This window comes from Amborella trichopoda, chromosome 3 (genome assembly GCF_054954075.1).
Source record: "Amborella trichopoda isolate Santa Cruz 75 chromosome 3, AtrichopodaSantaCruz75HAP2 v2.0, whole genome shotgun sequence".
NCBI lineage: Eukaryota > Viridiplantae > Streptophyta > Magnoliopsida > Amborellales > Amborellaceae > Amborella > Amborella trichopoda.
This window is the reverse complement of record NC_142338.1, coordinates 48,105,249-48,123,617: the sequence shown is the minus strand read 5'-3', so window position 1 is coordinate 48,123,617 and position 18,369 is coordinate 48,105,249. Positions and strand designations below refer to the sequence as shown.

The window sequence follows — 18,369 nt, the reverse complement described above, 5'->3', positions numbered from 1 at the left end:
TCATAGTGCAAAGTTTGCAAAGTTGCCCTTATAACATTTTTTATATATTTTTCCTTTTCTACCTTTTTCCTATTGTTCTATGGACACGGTTTCATGCGGCAAGCCCGCATATTGTAGAAATATGAGTTTGGCAATAAATATATATTTTAAATATAATGTCATCAAACTTTTTAGAGTATATAATATTTAACATGGAGATCGTGAATATAAAATAATAATAATAATAATTTGAAAACTAAAAATAATAATTCTATTAAGAAAATATTTGGACGGCTAGTTACACTTGTTTTTTTATGGACTACTTATTTTGCATCCATCTTTAAGATGGATGCTTTATACCTTTTGATCCCATATTGTAGAAATGCGGTCATGCTTGCATGAAACAATTTTCTTTCTTCTATTTCTCTATTTAAAACTTTATATATTATTACAAATTTTTTATTTGCTAACTGTAGGGTTTGCCGCCTTCGGCTAGATGCACCAGAGTTGGTCAGGCCCGACAGGGTTCTAAGGCCGTAGGTCCCACAACTCAGGGGATATAAAATTTAGAAAAAATTACAAAAAAAACCCAAAACTACACTTACTATGCAACTTACCCACAACGTAACTTTTGCTCTCACTTTTTTCCTCAAAATACATTTTGTATGCAAATACCCCCCAACCAAAATAAAATAAAAAAATACCTAAACTACCCTCCCTTACTTTTACCTTACCCACGCCTCTCTCCTCTATCCCACCAAAATAGGGGCTTCGACACTTTGTAAGTGCGGTCCAGCAGTAGATGTTACTGGATTCCATGGCTCTGGCACTTTGTAAAGGGAGGTCCGGTAGTACTCAGTTTCGGTGCGGTAGTTGTCTTAGGGCGGTCCGGCACTTGTGCACTCCGGCAATGTGATTGTGTGCTTCGGCAATGTGTTACTGGCATCCAAAAGTCAACATCAAATCCGGCCAAAATGATTTTTGTGTATAAGAATGGTATTTTCGTTTTTAAAAAAATGAACTTTTACTATTATGGGTATTTGCATAGAAAGTTTGTTTTTGGGGAAAAGTAAAACAAAAAGCTAAGTTGGGGATAAGTTGCATAAAAAGTGTGGTCTTGTGGGCTGTTTGTAATTTTCCCTAAAACTTATTCGTTGTTCATTTGATTTGATCTTCAATCTAATACCTACACCACCAAGCCCCCGAGGGGCACATAGACATACACAAAGACACAGATATGAGAGAGAAATGGAAATTTATCAAAATTGTCACAAAGAGAACAATTTTAAACTTTACCTACATTTTTAATTGAACTCCAAAATACCCAAAAAAAAGAAACATGGTCTTGAGTTCAAATATTATAACATTTTATAAGACTATATCATATTATATTATATATTTATTTTTTATTAATGTAATTTATATTATATAATATATATTTACATATTATATATAATATATTTATTATATATTTATCTCTAAAAAAGTATTGTTTCAGGTGCCTAATCACTTTCTCCGAAACCCAATTATGCTTATAATATTATTATTTTTTTACTTTTTTATGTGATAATATAAAAAAATAATACATGTAAATTTTTTAAAAAAAACTTACAATTTTTTAAGAATTTTTTGGGATTTTTTAGATTGTTTTGGCATTTTTTTACCAAAATTGCATTTTCAAAAAAAATCGGAGCACTAATCAGCTGATCTAGTCAAAATCGATCGGACTAACTGGATCAGGTCAGGACATACTAGTCGGCAGGATCCGTTCTTTTGAACATAGATTGACACAACATTTCTCGATGCTATTTGAAGGTAGGCTCTAATTTGATTGTTTAGAGGCTAGACTTTATACATACTGCACCTTATAGAAAATTGATAAAATTAATGTGACTAGAAATGTTTCAAATTTGAGAACCCATAAAAAATCATATACCAAATTAAAGTGTAAATTGAAATTTTTTAAAAAAAATTATTAAAATTTAATCAAAACTATTTAATTATAATCAAAACTTATTTTAACCGGACCCCTCACCGATTAAAACGATGGATAACTAAACCGCTATGCACCGGCAAATCCCTCACGATTTCGTAGGCAGGTGCGGTTGTCTGTGCGACTGCGCAACTAATCAAATGTCATGTGTGGATTTTATATGTGTGGGGGTAGGGTATATAATGTGATTCTTTTTGTTAAGTTGTGTGGCATGTGTGTTTTTTAATAAGATTTGCATGAAAAGGACTCCACCCCACTCCACTTTGGAATCCAGAGGAGGGTGAGAGCGCGAGAATGGTCATGACTCTGGTTTCTTTTTCTTCTCCAACCTCTCTGCATTCCTTTTCTCCGAAGCCTCATCTTCCTTCTTTGAAGGCATTTCCACTGATATCATTTTCCTTAAAGTCATTATCCTATCTTTCCCCCAAATCCAGGTACTTATTTATGCTTTTCGTCTTTGTCCAAATTCTAAAGCATTAGTCTCTGAAAATCTATTTTGATCCGATTTTTGTTTGGGAGTTTGATGATGGGTTTCCGCTTTTAGTTTGCTTTTTCACTGTGCATTTCTTTCCCCAGACACTCAAATCAATTAATTAGTGGTTTATTGAATTGGAGCGTCTCATCAGTATACAGAAATTAAAACTACTGTGCTGGGTTTGCTTATAATTATTTATCAGATAAGGGGTTCTTTCTCGTGTAGAAATGATGGATATTTGTGAGTTTCAAGAAGTTGGCTCGTGCTTGCAGGGTTTCATTTTATAAATCCCTTGCTTAAATTCATCATTATCATCGAATTTTACTTCAGGAATTTGAGTTCCCACCTGCATTAATGCTGTTAACCTGTATATTTACAATGAGGATATTATATGCTTTTAGGTTCTTTGTTTTTTACTTTATATAATCCTCATGAAGGCACTTTTGTATTTTTCTTTGTCTATTTTTATGGGATGTCTGCTCTCTTTCCCTCCCAAGTGAACAATCATATTTTTTCTCTCAGTTTCTCAATACAGACATGGTAGTTGGACTATCCGTCATGCTCAATTTGAAACAGTAATGATCAAACAGTTGGATTCTTGTTATTTCTCCTATATTTGAGGTGACCAAGTTTGCCCCATCTCTCTCTCTCTCTCTCTCTCTCTCTCTCTCTCTCTCTCTCTCTCACACACACACACACACACACAATCTGTTCAATCCATATTACTTCTCCTCTATCAAAATGTCATTCTGATGGAAAAGCCTGAGTTACTTTTTCAAAAAATAAAAAATAAAAATTGAAAATCCCTAGCCTAGTTACCTTTTCAACAAAAGGGAAAAAGAAAAAAGGAAAGCCCTAGTTCTTACAGGTCTGAAAATCAAGGCTATGTTTTTCTATCTAATCCTAAAACTGAATACCCACACCATGAGAAGATGGTGTTAGGTTTGGTGATAGTCAAAATCACCACACCAGGTTTCTTCAAAAGATTGAGGGTATTATAATAAAAAGATAAGGGGCTTTCTTGGGGAGCAAGAAATAAGCTTTCTTAGGGAGCAAAAAAGAAGCCTTAGTGATCTCTATAAAAGGGGATAAAAAAAACATAATATTCAAGGGCAGATATCAATATTTTGTGCATTTTCACCTAAATAAAATTGCCCTTTTGTATTATGATGGAATAAAAGGTGATAATCCACCTATGTATGGCCCATACTTTTTAATAATCCACCCGTGCTTCAATGCCTCTCTATATAAAGGCCAAACCCTACTCATTTAGGAGGTGGGAAGTCATTTGCTTGGTTTAGGTGTAGAGAATTCTAGAGAGAAACCTGCCTAGAGAGAGAAACCCTAACCCAAGTCCATTTACCATAGTTACTTTCCATTCCAACCCAACCCTATTCTTAGGTTAGCAAAATACAAAAACTACCCTTGAAGCAAACCCAAGCAAGGTGTAGTTAACCCACATTCCTAAAGCCTTTGGCAAGTGAGAGAATAGGTCACAACTCCCATCCAAGGCCTAAAACCTTGTAGGCTGGTAGGGGTTTAGCCAATTTTGCCCCCCTTTGGAGATCTTCTTGTGTTTCCCTTCCCCTCTCTTTACTCAAATTTCCGCCGGAGTATCATATAAACCGGTTTGTCTCAAAGGGTCATTTAACCAGTCAGAAGTATCCGAACCTTTAATCAAGGGAAGTGTTTGGTCATTGTACTCACTTTCCTAGTAACGAAAATGGTGTACCTTCTTGTGTTTGTGTGCTTTTGAGTTTGTTTTATCTAATTTATTTTTGGAGTCACTAAAAAAAAAACTTTAACACAACACCATTGGCACTACACCACCAAGGATGTTGAAAAAGATGATCAACCCAATTATTGCATCTGTTATAGGAAGCTTGGGCTGGTGGTGGAGGATTGCTTCTCATTAAATAGATAATCGCATCTCTCAATGAAGATGAGAAGCTTGTGGTGGAAGATACACCTCCGAATGGCCTAAAGGAGCGTCCTACTTCTGACTTGAACTTGACTCGCTCTGAGTGCCTACTTAGCGCTAAAAAGGAAAAGAGTTTGACTACGGCCCCTTACCTTCGCCCTATACTGAAAGAGATTAGTTCATTGATCAACCACCACCTAATCTCCTAAGGAAAGGAATCTTCCTATGGTACCAAAGAGTCCCTGAACTAGACCTACACTTAGCCCTCTCTAGCATCAATAGAAAAGGACTACCGGCAATAGCAAAAGATCGAGGCAATCGACCGCCCACTCGCCATTCCGGCTTTGTCTCACTCACTGACCGTACATAAAGTAAGAACAAAAGCTTAGGATGGATGAAGCTCTTTATTCCTCATTTCTCGTTTGTTCTCCTTTCATTTTTCGAATTCGGATTCAGTCTACACTCTACACTATAGTAGCTAATACAAAGCTCGCTTGCAAACTGACTGTACTTCCTCTTCTTGGTCATTAGGTTGTTTTTCTCTATGATTTAGATTCAGTCAAACTCCCAGCATGCGAAGGAAGCCCCTAACCTAGGTTGGGCACACTAGCGCTTTTACTAAAAAAGGGCTTTGTACCCTTCATTTGTTGGCTATGCAACTCTTTAAGGTTTCAAGGTCGTTGACAATTGCTTGAACTTTTACTGGATCCGCCTCAATTCCTCTCTCGCTAACGATGAACCCAGCAAGCGTAGGCTTGAAAGCCAACAAGCAACAGCTATGTTGACATCTGTATTGAGATCAGAAAGTTTACATGTTGCAAAAATTGGCTACCCACAACTTGGGAGCTCTGTATATAAAGCCTCTTAACCGATGGGAGGTCCAAAAATGCTATGCAAGCACAACGGACAAAAATACCCTAGGAAAAAGCTGGGCCCCTAACTTTGCCACAAACACATTAGACGACTGCCAGAGCAGCACCTTCTTTAGTGAGAACATCAGCCGTGTGGTTTGCCTCGCGCCAAGTATACCCCCAAAAGAAATGTGTATGCTTGCAAATGCCAAAAATTTCGTAAAAAACTGATGCAAGTCACCAAGTGGAGGTGGCCTCTCTCGGGACCCAGGTGATGACGTTGTTGGAGTCGCCCTCCACTACAAGAGGAGCTCCAAGAGGGATTGAAGTGCCTGAGAGCTTCCAGGAGGGCGAGAGCTTCCACCGAGGTGGAGTCAACTCGGCCAATGGGTTTGGCTAAGGTAAAGAGGGTTTGCGGTTTTTGAAGATGCCTCCAATTGGTAAGGAAGTTCAAGGCTGAGATGCTCTTGAACCTGTTGTGATTGGTTGCCCAGAAGATCACTGTGGATTTGATGATGTCCCGCAAGGCCCAAGGAGAAGAAGATAGGGCTTGGAAGATTCTGCTATTGCGCTCGTTCCTAATGGTCCACAGGGTGGCTGCCATTGAGGCCCTCCAAAGCATGGTTCTTGATTTGGGCCAAGGAAGGAATTATGATCGCCGAAAGAGATGTGGGATAGACTGAGGAGTGACCCAAGTCCAGTTGATGAGGCGAAGTAGATCTTCCCATAAAGGCATGCAAAACTGCGATGGCTGACGAGGTGCGAATATGTCTCTTCATCGGCCTGCACAAGGTACAACGGTTGGGGGTGATCATACCTCTCCTTCGGAGCTGGTCAACTCTTAAAGCCCTCTCCAATAAGGCAATCCAGTTGAATACTTGAATTTTGGGTGGAATCAAAGTCATCTAGGCGTTTGCAACAATAGGCTGAGGTAAGGGGATTGTTGGGTGTCGGAAGGCTAGACAGTGGTAGAAAGAGGCCATAGATAAAACTCTAGAAGGAGTAGGAGACCAGATGATTTTGTCCTCTCCTAGTGGGGAGAGGTAGAAAGAGACGGAAAGTTCGAGAAAGGATTGGACCTCGCTATCACGGAGTTGTCTGCGGAAGCATGGGTTCTAGGAATGAACAAGGCCAATAGGCTCAAAAAAATTCGCGATTGTGGCATATGGGTCTCTTGAGGTGAAAGAGGTTGGGAAAGCGATCCCTTAAAGGTGTGTGCCCAATCCATAGATCGGACCAAAACTGAATTTTGTTGCCCACGTGAGGGTAAAAACGAATGCTAGATCTAAAGGGGGAGAGGAAACGAATAATGGACCTCCAAGCCCCCAACGAGCTACTGTTGACTCTAGCACAAGGCACCCAAGGCGAGCCGTGGAGGTGGTATTTGTGGCTTGCCAAAAGTGACCACTCTGAGTGGTCAAGCACCACTACCATTTACTGAGTAGGGCCACTTGTTCAATTGGAGACTGCAAATTCCCAAACCCGCTTGCGCCTTGGGGTTGACACACAAGTTACCAGGAAATAAGATAGTACTTTTTGGATTCCCCTGAACGCTATCAATGGAATTTTCGCATCAATTGTTCGAGTCAACGGGCAACTAAGACGGGCATGTGGAAGAGGATATTTGGAAATGAAGACATTAGAGAGAGTGGCCTTGATAAGGATGATTCTACCTGTTGAGGATAGAAATCTCCCCACCTAGCCAGTTTGCGATCAAGCTTGTCGATGATGTGACTGCATTGGCTCAATTTGGGTTTTCCAGGACAAAGTGGTAAGCCGAGGTATTTAGAGAGGAGGGAGTCCATCCTACATCCCTACTTTTTGACACAACATTGAATGGTGAATGGGTCGAGGGAAATGTCGATCATCTTGATTTAGCCATATTAACCTTGAAGCCCGTGGCCAACTAAAAGCATTTTAGGAATAGGAGTAGGGAATCCACCCCCTATTTCGAGGCACCACAGAAAATAAGGGTGTCGTCGGCGTATTGAAGGTCAGAAATAGTTGCAGCGATGTTACTGCTCTTGAAGCCTTCGAGCAAGACATGGTGATACATTATGGAGAGCGATCTGCTGAAGACCTTAGCTGCGATTACGAAGAGGAAGGGGAAAAGGGGGTCTCCCTGGCAGAGGCCCCTAGATGAGGCAAAGTAGCCCCTCGGAGAGCCGTTTAGGAGAATGGTAATAAAGAGATGACAGATGTGGCTGTTGATCCATTTCCTCCATCGAGCTTCGAAGCCCATTCTGACTTTGGTTTCTTCCAGAACCTATCAATCAACATGGTCTCAGGCCTTTTCCCAATCTAGGTTAATGATAAGGCATAAAAGTTTCTAGTTGTGTTTAGAGTGGATACACTCATGGGCGATGAGGGCACCATCTAAGATATGGTGGTCTTTGACGAAGGCACTTTGTTGGGGGGAGATGACCCAGTGTAGGATATCCTTGAGCCTGGGGGCAAGGACCTTAGCCAAGATTTTATTGGAGTTGTTGATCTAATTGATGGGTCTGAAGTCTTAAGTTCATTGGCCCCTTTGACTTTGGGGATTAGGACTATGAAGGTGGCATTCAAGCCCTAGTGGATCACTCCTCTATCATGGAATTCTTCGAAGAAGGACAGAAGGTCTGGTAGAGGAGGTCCTAGAATTGTTTGAACAAGGCAATAGGGAAGCCGTCAGGGCCCGAGGCATGGTCTTGGCCAAGGTCATTAATTGCTTTGAGGATCTCATCCTCAGAGAACGGACGCTCTAGCCAAAGAGCCCGATCGGAGCGTAGAGAGAGGAAGTATAAATTGGCCATTGTGGGGGTGGGTCTACCAGGGCCTAGAAGAGTAGTTGGCAAAAGTCTAAGATTGCCCTCTCTACTGATTGAGGTTGGTCGAGGATCAAGTTATGGACCTTGATCTAGGTGATGGTGTTGTCCCTTCTTCTGCATTTTGCAATACAGTGAAAGAAGGCCGTGTTGGCATTTCCTTGTTTAAGCCATTTGATTCTGGACCTTTGGGCCTAGTAGATTTCTTCTTTTCTGAGCAAGTTGTGGAAGTCAGCTTTGAGTTGGGTTCGAAGAATTTCACTGGGGTCGAGAGGGCAGGAGTCCTCGGAGCGATCAAGCTCATGGATGAGGTGCAGAAGTTGGGACTTCTGGGTTTAGAAGTTCCTTGGGAATTAGCTCCTCTAGACTTTGAGAGAGTGTTTGAGGAGTTGGAGTTTCTGTTGAAGTCAGAAACCAGTCCGACCGTCGACAGTGAAGGAGGCACACTAGGGTGAGACCAACCAGTGAAAATCAGGTTCTTCAAGCCATGACAGTTTGAACCTGAAGGGTTTGGGCCCACCAAATGTCGGCAAAGTATCGAGGAGAAGGGGTTTTGTGATCGGAGGCAGTTTTGGGGAGAGCTGATACAATGCCAAGGAAAGAGGAGTCCCACTCTAGGCTACAAAGGTAGCGATCCAGTTTAGAGAGAGAGAGGGGGGAGGTGAAGTGGTTGGACCAGGTGAAGGTGGCCCCTGCAGTAGGGATGTTGAAGAGTTCATTGCGAGAGATGAAGTCAGAAAAGTTTAGCATAGCTGGGGACATTTTGTGATTAGAGTTTCTCTCGAAAGACCACTTGGTGACGTTGAAGTCACCGCCTAGGCACCATCTCAAGGGGCGACATGCAGCTATGTCGTCGAGTTCCTCCCACAGAGCATTCTTGGAAAGGTCCTAATTTGGCATGTAGACGGTTGTGAGTTTCTAGGGGAAGCTATCTGACACCCTGGAGAGGGGATCTGTGATTGAAAAAGAAGTGATGTGAGAAGCCGTAAGAGAATGGGTAACAGGGTCTCAAATGACCCAAATTCCACCGGAAGCTCCAACATCTATTCTAAAGCAACTCATACCTCCCGGCTCATGTCTTATACAACTCATGTCTCTTGTCTCATGGCTTATATGACTCATGCCTCATTGCTCGTGTCTTGTATGACTCATGCCTCATGGCCCATGTCGGGTGTGACTTTTGCCTCATGATCAGGAATTATATGACTAGTTCCTCTTGGCCCACGTCCCATAGGACTTATGCCTGATGGCTAATGTCCTTGCGACTCATGCCTGATGGCTCATGTCTCGTGTGACTTAACGCCTCATGGCTCATGTCTTATATGACTCATGCCTCATGGGTCATGTTCCATGTGACTCATGCCTTCATAAGCTTATGATGAAGACAAGTGGAAGGCCCGTTCGTGATAAAGAAGGTCTACTCCAATGATGCCTACCTCCGCACAAATCTGTATGGGGAGGATCTCTTGCCGTATTAATGGTCGCTTCCTGAAAGAATAGTACCCGTGATGGCCGTCATAAGGTTGAATAAGCCGCTTTCAGTTATCTAATACTTGGTCCATCCCGCATGATCCTAAACTGCTTGGTATAATTGTTCTTGCTCAAGAGTACTGATTCTTACATGTGGCTCATTCCCCATTAAGTTGCATTGTCCATACGTGGTCAAATCTGTATGAAGTTAAACTGCTTGTTGCTACCTAGGCAAATGTTCCTAGGACGGCTCCATGTCATATTCCCTTCAGCATAAGAGCATAAGAAGAAGCCCCCTTTTTGTCTTTCAAGCATATGCATCTTTGAAGTCCTCACAAAGTTTGGAGGGATATGCCGGTCTTCGAATTCACATCTCTTATTTGTGTTATTTTTCTTTCATTGTTTTAAAATGCGGCCACATTGCTGCATATGCGCCCTGAAGCGCATTGCATAGGGGTGCATGTGCGCTTTGGTGGGATGCGCCCACATATGCGCCACATCCCACCACATAGCGCATATGTGCCACATAGCTTGTGGACAAAAATAGTGCCCACAAGCATGCATAGTTTTGTCATTTTCCCCCTGAAAAGGAGGGGAAAGGGTTTTGGGGGGTATTCAAACCCCCCCCCCCCCCACCCCCAAACACAAAAAAGAGCCACGAATGTGGCTGTTTTGGATCAAACAAAGAGGGAAAAGTTTTTGGCAGAAATGTATTTTGAAAAAACAGTGTCGATTTCGGTTGGATTGTCGATTGGGATTAGCTTGGGCACTGTTTTGCAGAAGTTTGATAATATGATGTCATCTAAGTTCTAGTTCTAATGTCTTCTATAAAGTTGGTTTCAAGTTTCTACTTTCTATTTCTAATTTCTTCTATCAGGGGATTCAGAGTCTCCGACGACTAATAATGTTGGAATTAATGAATAAATTAGATGCCTACTATCACATAAATCACCTTCATGTTTTTTCCATGCATTAACCAATTTTTTGGGATTTTTTTAAATTGTTTTATGTTTATTGATCACATCGGGGTGATGCACCCGCATATGGACCGCATTGGAACCACATCCCCCATTTTAAAACACTATTTTCTTTACACACATTTTAATGATCTTTTGGCCATGTTAAGTCCTAAGATCAAGCATTTATAAGGGAATGTTAAGTCCCATCATTTCATATTATGTTATGTAACATCCTAGCAACATGACATTAAACTGCAAGCTTACACTCAACTTTATAACTTGAAGGATGGCCATCCGCTCCATCCTTTTTGGTAGCCGATACGGAAGGCCCAGAACTTATGTTTCAGTCTTACGATGTTAAACCATGTGACTTATGGTCTAAATCTCATGACTTTAAACTGCAAGATATAGTGTCAAAAATTCACACCTCGATGAAATGGTCACCCGTTTCTCGCCTTTATGGTAGGTGATTCTGAAGACAAAACTTACCCATATTATTTTCTTCATTGACTTCACATCCCCAGTGCAAAACTCACCCATATTATTTTCTTCATTGACTTTACATCCCCAGTGCAAAACTCACCCATATTATTTTCTTGCAGCAAGTTTGCTTAGGGATTTTTTTGCTCTTGGTTATAGGTATGGATTATAGAATCCAATCTAAATTAAGATTTAAGAGTTAGCCATTGTTTTATTGTCTCACTTTTTGTTTAATGCTTGCATAGGACCAATATAAGATGCAAATATGCTGCAGAAAGCATACGGGAGGATTTCTCTTCCACCCCAATAGATGTTGTTGCTGATGTGAAGACTGAAAAGGTGAGAATTGGGATAAGTACTTTGTTCCTAGAGTTTTCTTTTCTACTTCTTTAAAGGGTACCGGCAAATATTTTGTTTCAATTGATTCTTCTTTTCTTAATACATGTTAATTTGTATTAATAGACTTTAGTCTTGAGAGGCAACGGTGACATTTTGTGATAAATTTATTCACAGATCATAGTCTTAGGAGGCAGTGGTTTTGTTGGTTCTGCAATATGTAAAGCTGCAGTCTCCAATGGGATAGAAGTTATCAGCCTGAGCAGGTGCATTTAAAGCTTTTCCCGGATTGAGTCTCTCTGTCTGTATCTTGATTGCTCATGTTTTTCCACAACCTCGTAATTTTTCACATTGGGGAAGTGCTCTCTTCTTGTGTAAGTGTTATACCATGATGGGACACATACTAAACGGAATTGGAAAACATGGCTTATCTCTTATTTGAACTCATCTGTCATGCTTTACCTATTTGAAACTTACATATGTTTTGGTATCACAAATTTTGGACAATTTTTACAGGTCAGGTCGACCTTCATACTCAGAGTCATGGATAGATCAAGTCACCTGGACCACAGGCATGATATATTCTCAACTTGGTTTTCGCGTCATGATATTTAGATCATATTGTTTTTCCCTAGAGAAGTATTCAAATTTATCCCCTCTCTGTTACTTGCTCTGCATGTATGTAGTGTTGCATAGTAATCATTTGTTATCTTATTTATTGCAAATTATGGCTCATAAAGGACAGTCTGGTCATTTACTTAGTAGTCCTTTTGAGTCTAGTTTTTTTTGGACATGCTGATTGCACAATGAGGAGCGATCAGTTCACTAGAAAATCTCTCTTGGATTGAATACCTTTCTTCATATACAATGTGGGTGTATAAGTATCGTGGGTGTCTTGAAAGGGAAATGAGGCTTGGGAAGTGATGCTCTCATGTTATACAGATTACTCATTTCCTTCAGGTTATATGGCGCACTTCCATAGTTCTGTTCAGTCTCATGCTTAGTCACTTTAGAGCCCTAATACTCAATTAGTTAATTATGTGAAAATTATTTTTCAGTGTAGTGTTACACATACATGGTACTCTTAGTAACCGGAAATTTATGCATGCTTCCAAGTTTTTTAAATTTTTATAATTAATGATTTCTCTAGTTGTATCAAACCCCAAAAGTGGATGCTCTCTCTCTCTCTCTCTCCCTGTCTCTTTCTCTCTCTCTCTCACTCATGTGCATGCACACACACACACACCCGTGGTACTGAAGCTAGTGTTAGGCGTCTTGAGTTACTTAATGCTTTCTCAAGTTTCAATGCTGATTCAAAGAACTTGAAAAGCTAGCCAATATCAACCCTCCTGGGGCCTAAGAGAATTCATGAGAGAGAGGAACCATGTCGTTCATATTTGAACTTCACCTCATCTCATGTTGAATCTGAGGTTTGATTATTGGGCCCCAGATACCAAGGGCATTCACCCCTACTTCCAAGTTCTTTGATTTGTTTGTTTATCTTGTTGGTGTTTGGTCAATGCTGCTCTAAAGATATGATACCCCTATATGTTTTTGAAACATGTCATTTCTCTGTTAATTTATGTGTGTGTGTGATTTGTATGTTATGTGGGTCCTCTATGGCATATATGCTTTTTATTTAATATTAGAGAATATAATGTTTTAGGTTATCTACTAATTTAGGTTTATAAATCTGTAGAGGTACATGCACGGCTATCAACTTTGATATATACAACTAGAAAATGTCTTACGATATAAATTTATAAAATAGAAAGAGGAATGTTTTTTACTTTACATGGAAAGCTTTCAGCACGTAAAATCTTTCTTGGGTAATGTAAAATAGTTATATTATGTGTATGATATTTAGATCAAATAAGCAGATTATGAAAGAAATTTTTAATTGAATTTTCTTATAATAAGAAGCCCATACCTAGAAAATATTTTAGAGTTATTTGTTATATTTCACATTATCAAATGGTTATATAAGGAAGGGAGTTTCTACAAGCTATTGGATCGAAATATAGGTCTTGGAAGGTGATTTTTAAGGATAATTATGAAATTTTAATGCATTAGTGTAGCCTTCCTGAAGGATAGGAGTTTCTAAAAGCTATTGGATTGAAATATAGGTCTTGGAAGGTGATTTTTAAGGATAATTATGAAAGTTTAATGAGTGTATCCTTCTTGAAGGATATACCTCTTTCAAAGTTTAACTTCTATCTCCTTTGTCCCAAATATATAATTTTTTGAAATGTTTGTTATTTAAATTTTCATTTTAGGCACCCTATCGTGACATGTATTTTATTAACAAATTTATGAAGTATATAATCTATGATAGCTATATGATGCATGTTCAGGGTAGTGCAGCTACTGAACTTTCTAATAATTTATAACTTCATTGTATTTTTTAGATTTTTTTTTATAAAGCTCATTTTATTTTTTAGATTTAAAAGAAACTCTTAGAAAATAGAGATTGTAAATTATCTGTTATTAGAATGATGGTTGTTCCTGGTACTTGTCATGAACTTTTAAAAGATGGTGAATTCCAGATTATAATTTTCTAATGTGCCCGCAGTATTTAATGTGTGCAATAGAAAATAAGGGTAGAAAAGGGTGGATCTTATCACATAATTAGTGTTCTCTAACCGCTCCGATCTTACCTCTAACAGAATGAAAGGTAAAGATATCGGAGAGTAGACCCTCCATCATCCAGGCTATTGCCATGTCCGACCCGAATAAGCTCTGAGGTATGCTCGCTGATAATCAGCGGGAAACGCATCAGTTGCTGACTTCAGGTCGAAACTATGACCTTGCCACGAATGAAGCGAAGAGGGGCTTCCTGATCGAACGTCCCATTCATGGGGATTTTTTTCAGGACCCTTTTTGAGAGCGAGTTGCACGTGGAAATGCCAAATGAAAAATTCCAGCTATCAGATTGAAATAACCTTTCGGCTTTTCCCAAATCTATGAATTGCTTAATCCCAATCTACGAGAGAAATTTGAAATAAGGAAATTCTTTTTTCAAGATTCCCCGAAGAGCATGTGTTGGAAATGTATGCGCGGAGGAGTCAATCTGAACTAGCACTGCTATGGTTATGCATGCCCGACAGATCGCAAATAAATGTCATGATGGGCAGATGGATATTTGAATGAGATTGTATGTAGAATAATATGCAGAATTTGGACATGTTCTTCTGATAAGTGATTATGCCTTAATGTTTTTCTATTGCTTTTCTTATGAGACTAGGGTTGGTGAACAGCTTCATGATGATTCCTTTTTAATATTTGGCTTTATGACCGTGAGTTAATGCTGTTCTCCTTAATTCTAGGTGATGTTTTCTATGCCAATTGGGAACAATTACTGAATGGTGCTACCGCCATGGTTTCTACTATTGGAGGTTTTGGAAGTGAGGTGCAAATGAAGAAGATAAATGGGGAGGCCAATGTTACAGCAGTAGATGCTGCAATGAAGTTTGGTATTGCTCCTATACTTTTCTAGCCAGAGAAATCATCCTTTAGGAAATGGTTGACAAAAGTAATTAATTGACTTATATCATTTCGTTGTTTCCGTCATGCTCCTTGACGCAATCCTTTACTTGTTGTAACATCTCTCTCTCCTCCCCTCTGCCAACCCAGCCCCCCAAAAAAATTTAAGATAGATTTTTAAAAAAAACACCACCACCATGCAGGTGAGACACTATTATAATACGGAGATAAAAGGAAAAAAAAATGAGTACTAAGTGTTGTTTCTTTGTTTTATAGGAGTTCCGAAGTTCATTTTGATATCTGTGCATGATTACAATTTCCCTTCATTTCTTCTTTCTTCGGGATACTTCACTGGAAAAAGGCAAGCAGAATCAGAGGTTCTCTCTAAATTTCCAAACTCAGGTAATACAATATCCTGTTTGTCTGCATGCATCATCAGCGTTCTTTGCTCCGTCATTTGTGTGCTTATGACCATTTATGACTTATATACCTACTTCCTTGAAAATCTCTTTACATAATATCTGGAGATTTTAGAAAAAAATTATTTTTTTTTTGGGGGAAAAGTATACAAAGAGACCATTTACTTTCAGTACAAAGAGAGAGGTCACAATCATTCATGTCCATCAGATTTCAAATTGTGTGGTTGTGTTATTGACTACACTCAAAGTTCAAGAAACAAAGCCATCCAATTTGACATCTAATGGCTAATAGCAATTGTGAACTCCTTGTAACAAAGATAAATAGACTCTTTGTATACAATCCCTTTTTTTTTGTAGCGTAACTTTTATTCTTATCTTGATAGTTTTAGTAAAAAATTTTTGAGTTTTATAAATTATAATAAAGGTATAAGTTTATAAAGACTGATTTACAAAAACATTATAAAATTAGAGAACATTGTGTTCCTTAATTTTCAATTATTCGTAAAATTCTTTTGATAAATTTTTCATCATTTGTAAGACTTGTTTTTTATCAAAATTTTGAAAATCTTTGTGACAATTAACTCATCATGAAATTGGCTTTTGACCAAAAAGCAGACCTGTTATTTCAATTGTAAAATAAAACTACTTCACCCACACAGAAGTAAAAACTAAAGCTTTTATCATTCTTCAGGAGTTGTGCTAAGGCCAGGGTTCATATATGGAAAGCGCAGAGTGGATGGCTTTGAGATCCCCCTTGATTTGATTGGCGAGCCATTAGAGAAGTTCTTGAAAGCTATCGAAAACTATACAAAGTCTCTGAATTCACTCCCTGGTTCAGACATACTCTTGGCACCACCTGTGAGTGTGGACGATGTAGCATTTGCCGTGATAAGCGCAATCAAGGATGATAATTTTTTTGGGGTTTTTACAATTGAGCAAATCAAGGAAGCTGCTGCAAGTGTAAGAGCTTAAATGAGGTGTGCTTTCTGAAATTCTTGTGTTAAGAGAGTGGATTTGCTTGTTTTTTTTCTTGGTTTCTCTGTACATACTTTTCTAAAGTATTAATTGAACGCAACTTTTTAGATGTTCCTTTATACGTTTTATTTGTTTGTGATTCTTTCCCTTAAGTAATTCCGTCTTTCATAAGATTGAAGGGGAACCCTGTCATAACTAGTGATTCGCAGTGTATGGTACAACATGGGTGTTGTCCACCATTAATTCTCGGTGGGCATTGGAGATAGCCGTAGTCCTGATGACTAGCACTCGCCCAGGTATATTAAACCACTCATTCCGACATTAGGAATAGATGGTGAATGCTCCCATGTCTACCACGTATATAGTATACAAATGGGATATGTGTGCGCGCTCATCTATATATACCAAGATTGTATGTTATGAAACTATTTATTTTCAGTACAAGAAGGTACGCAAATGGGATGTGTGTGCGTGTACATCTATATATACCGGGATTGTATGCTATGAGACTATTTTATTTTTAGTACAAGGAAGTCACAATCACCTATAGCTATTAGGTGTGAAAACCAATAAATGAAAGTCACATCAATTGAGAAATTTTATTTTGAACTGTCTAAAAAATGACACATTTTCATGACCCGATTTTATATCTAATTGTCAATAATGATTGTGATCTTGTATTAAAGTAAATAGTCTCATTGTATATATTTTCATATATATGGGGGAATGATCTCATGTTGATTATACTATAATGAAATCACACTCTTAGAAAACTATGTTTGTGGCATTTATATGACTCCAAATTGTGCACAAACACTTTTCATCCCAATAATCAATTTCAAAAGGGATAAAACTCATTATGCACTCCATATGAGGTCAAAATGAGTCCCCTCTAATATTGAATTTAGGTCATCCATGATAAATCTCAAGATCTAGGTCTCTGTGAATTCAAAATCAAATTTCTTTTTGAACATTGTTAGTCTAATAATAATAAAGCTATCAAAAAAATTTGAAAAGGAAAAAGATTCTTCTGAGGTTTGAAACTAAGTATATCACTAAGTATATCCCTAATATGGCCTATGTTAATTGGGCTTAAAAAAAACACTTTTTTGCTTAAAAAAAACACTTTTTTGGGTTGTGTACAAATTTTGTTTTTTTGTGATTGTTTATTAGAATGGAAATAATATATACTTAAAATTTAGGATCAAACAAACGGCTTTAAAATGGTTTTTGAATATTGTTTTATCATATGGATACAGGTAGCATGCAGCCAAGCCTACACATATAGCAATGAGGGCTTGGCAATAAATATATATTTTAAATATAATTTTATCCTGATTTTTAGTCAATGTATAATCTTTAACACGAAGCTCATGAATATGAAAAATAAATAATTTTTGAAAACTAGAAATAATAATATAATAAAAAAAATAGGACCGTTGGTTATCATTTTAGATGGATCACCTATTTGCATCCATTTTAGATGGATGCTTTGTACCTTTGGATCGCATATTGTACAAATGCTGTCTCGTCCGCGTGAAACAATTGTTATTATATTACTATAGAACTGTGAAATCACTGGCACGAAAATTATAAATATACTTGTAGGCAATGCCCATTCACAATACTTTTAAAACTACTAACTTAATGCTATTTAGTTTTTGAAAAAGTTTAGATAAGGTCGCAACCTTAAAATGTAGAATGATAGGTGCACTTAAAAAATCCATTAGAAATGACAAATGTTGTTTTGATGTTGGAAAACCCTATAATTGATCATCTCGATATCATGATGTATGATTATATGAAAAATAAAGATTTCGTGTCCTAAAAATACTACATCTTACAACATATCATCTGGACCGTTCATTTTCAAGATTTTTATGTATTCATAGATATACTTGATATGACCATTTTTAGAGTTTATAAATTGATAATTAGAGATGAAAATGGATTACAAGTCCATCCTAAGAATTTTTTACACCAAAATTATATTTTATGAAAAAATTTGAGGGTGCACCTTAAAGGTTGAAACCTTATACAAACCACACTTTCAGTTTTACATCCAACCCCATAAATGAGAAAGTAGTTTACTTATAATGAAAATACCCCCAATACATAAACCCACATTCATGCCCATTCCTTACTCTTTCACAAGGCTTTCAAATTTTCAAATTAGAAACTTGAAATTTGAGATACTCCCTAAAAAAAATTGAGATCGTTT

At 38.2% G+C, this 18,369-nt stretch overlaps 1 protein-coding gene across 1 annotated transcript; it reads left to right on the top strand.

The window, feature by feature from the left end:
* Positions 1 to 2,227: 2,227 nt before the first annotated feature.
* On the top strand, positions 2,228 to 16,262 carry LOC18443814 (NAD(P)-binding Rossmann-fold superfamily protein). Its single transcript, XM_011628609.3, has 7 exons — positions 2,228 to 2,406; positions 11,181 to 11,274; positions 11,449 to 11,537; positions 11,788 to 11,843; positions 14,598 to 14,744; positions 15,031 to 15,156; positions 15,865 to 16,262. Exons 1-7 carry the CDS (start codon positions 2,267 to 2,269, stop codon positions 16,143 to 16,145), a joined length of 933 nt encoding a protein of 310 aa, XP_011626911.1. The 5' UTR covers positions 2,228 to 2,266; the 3' UTR covers positions 16,146 to 16,262.
* Positions 16,263 to 18,369: the final 2,107 nt, after the last annotated feature.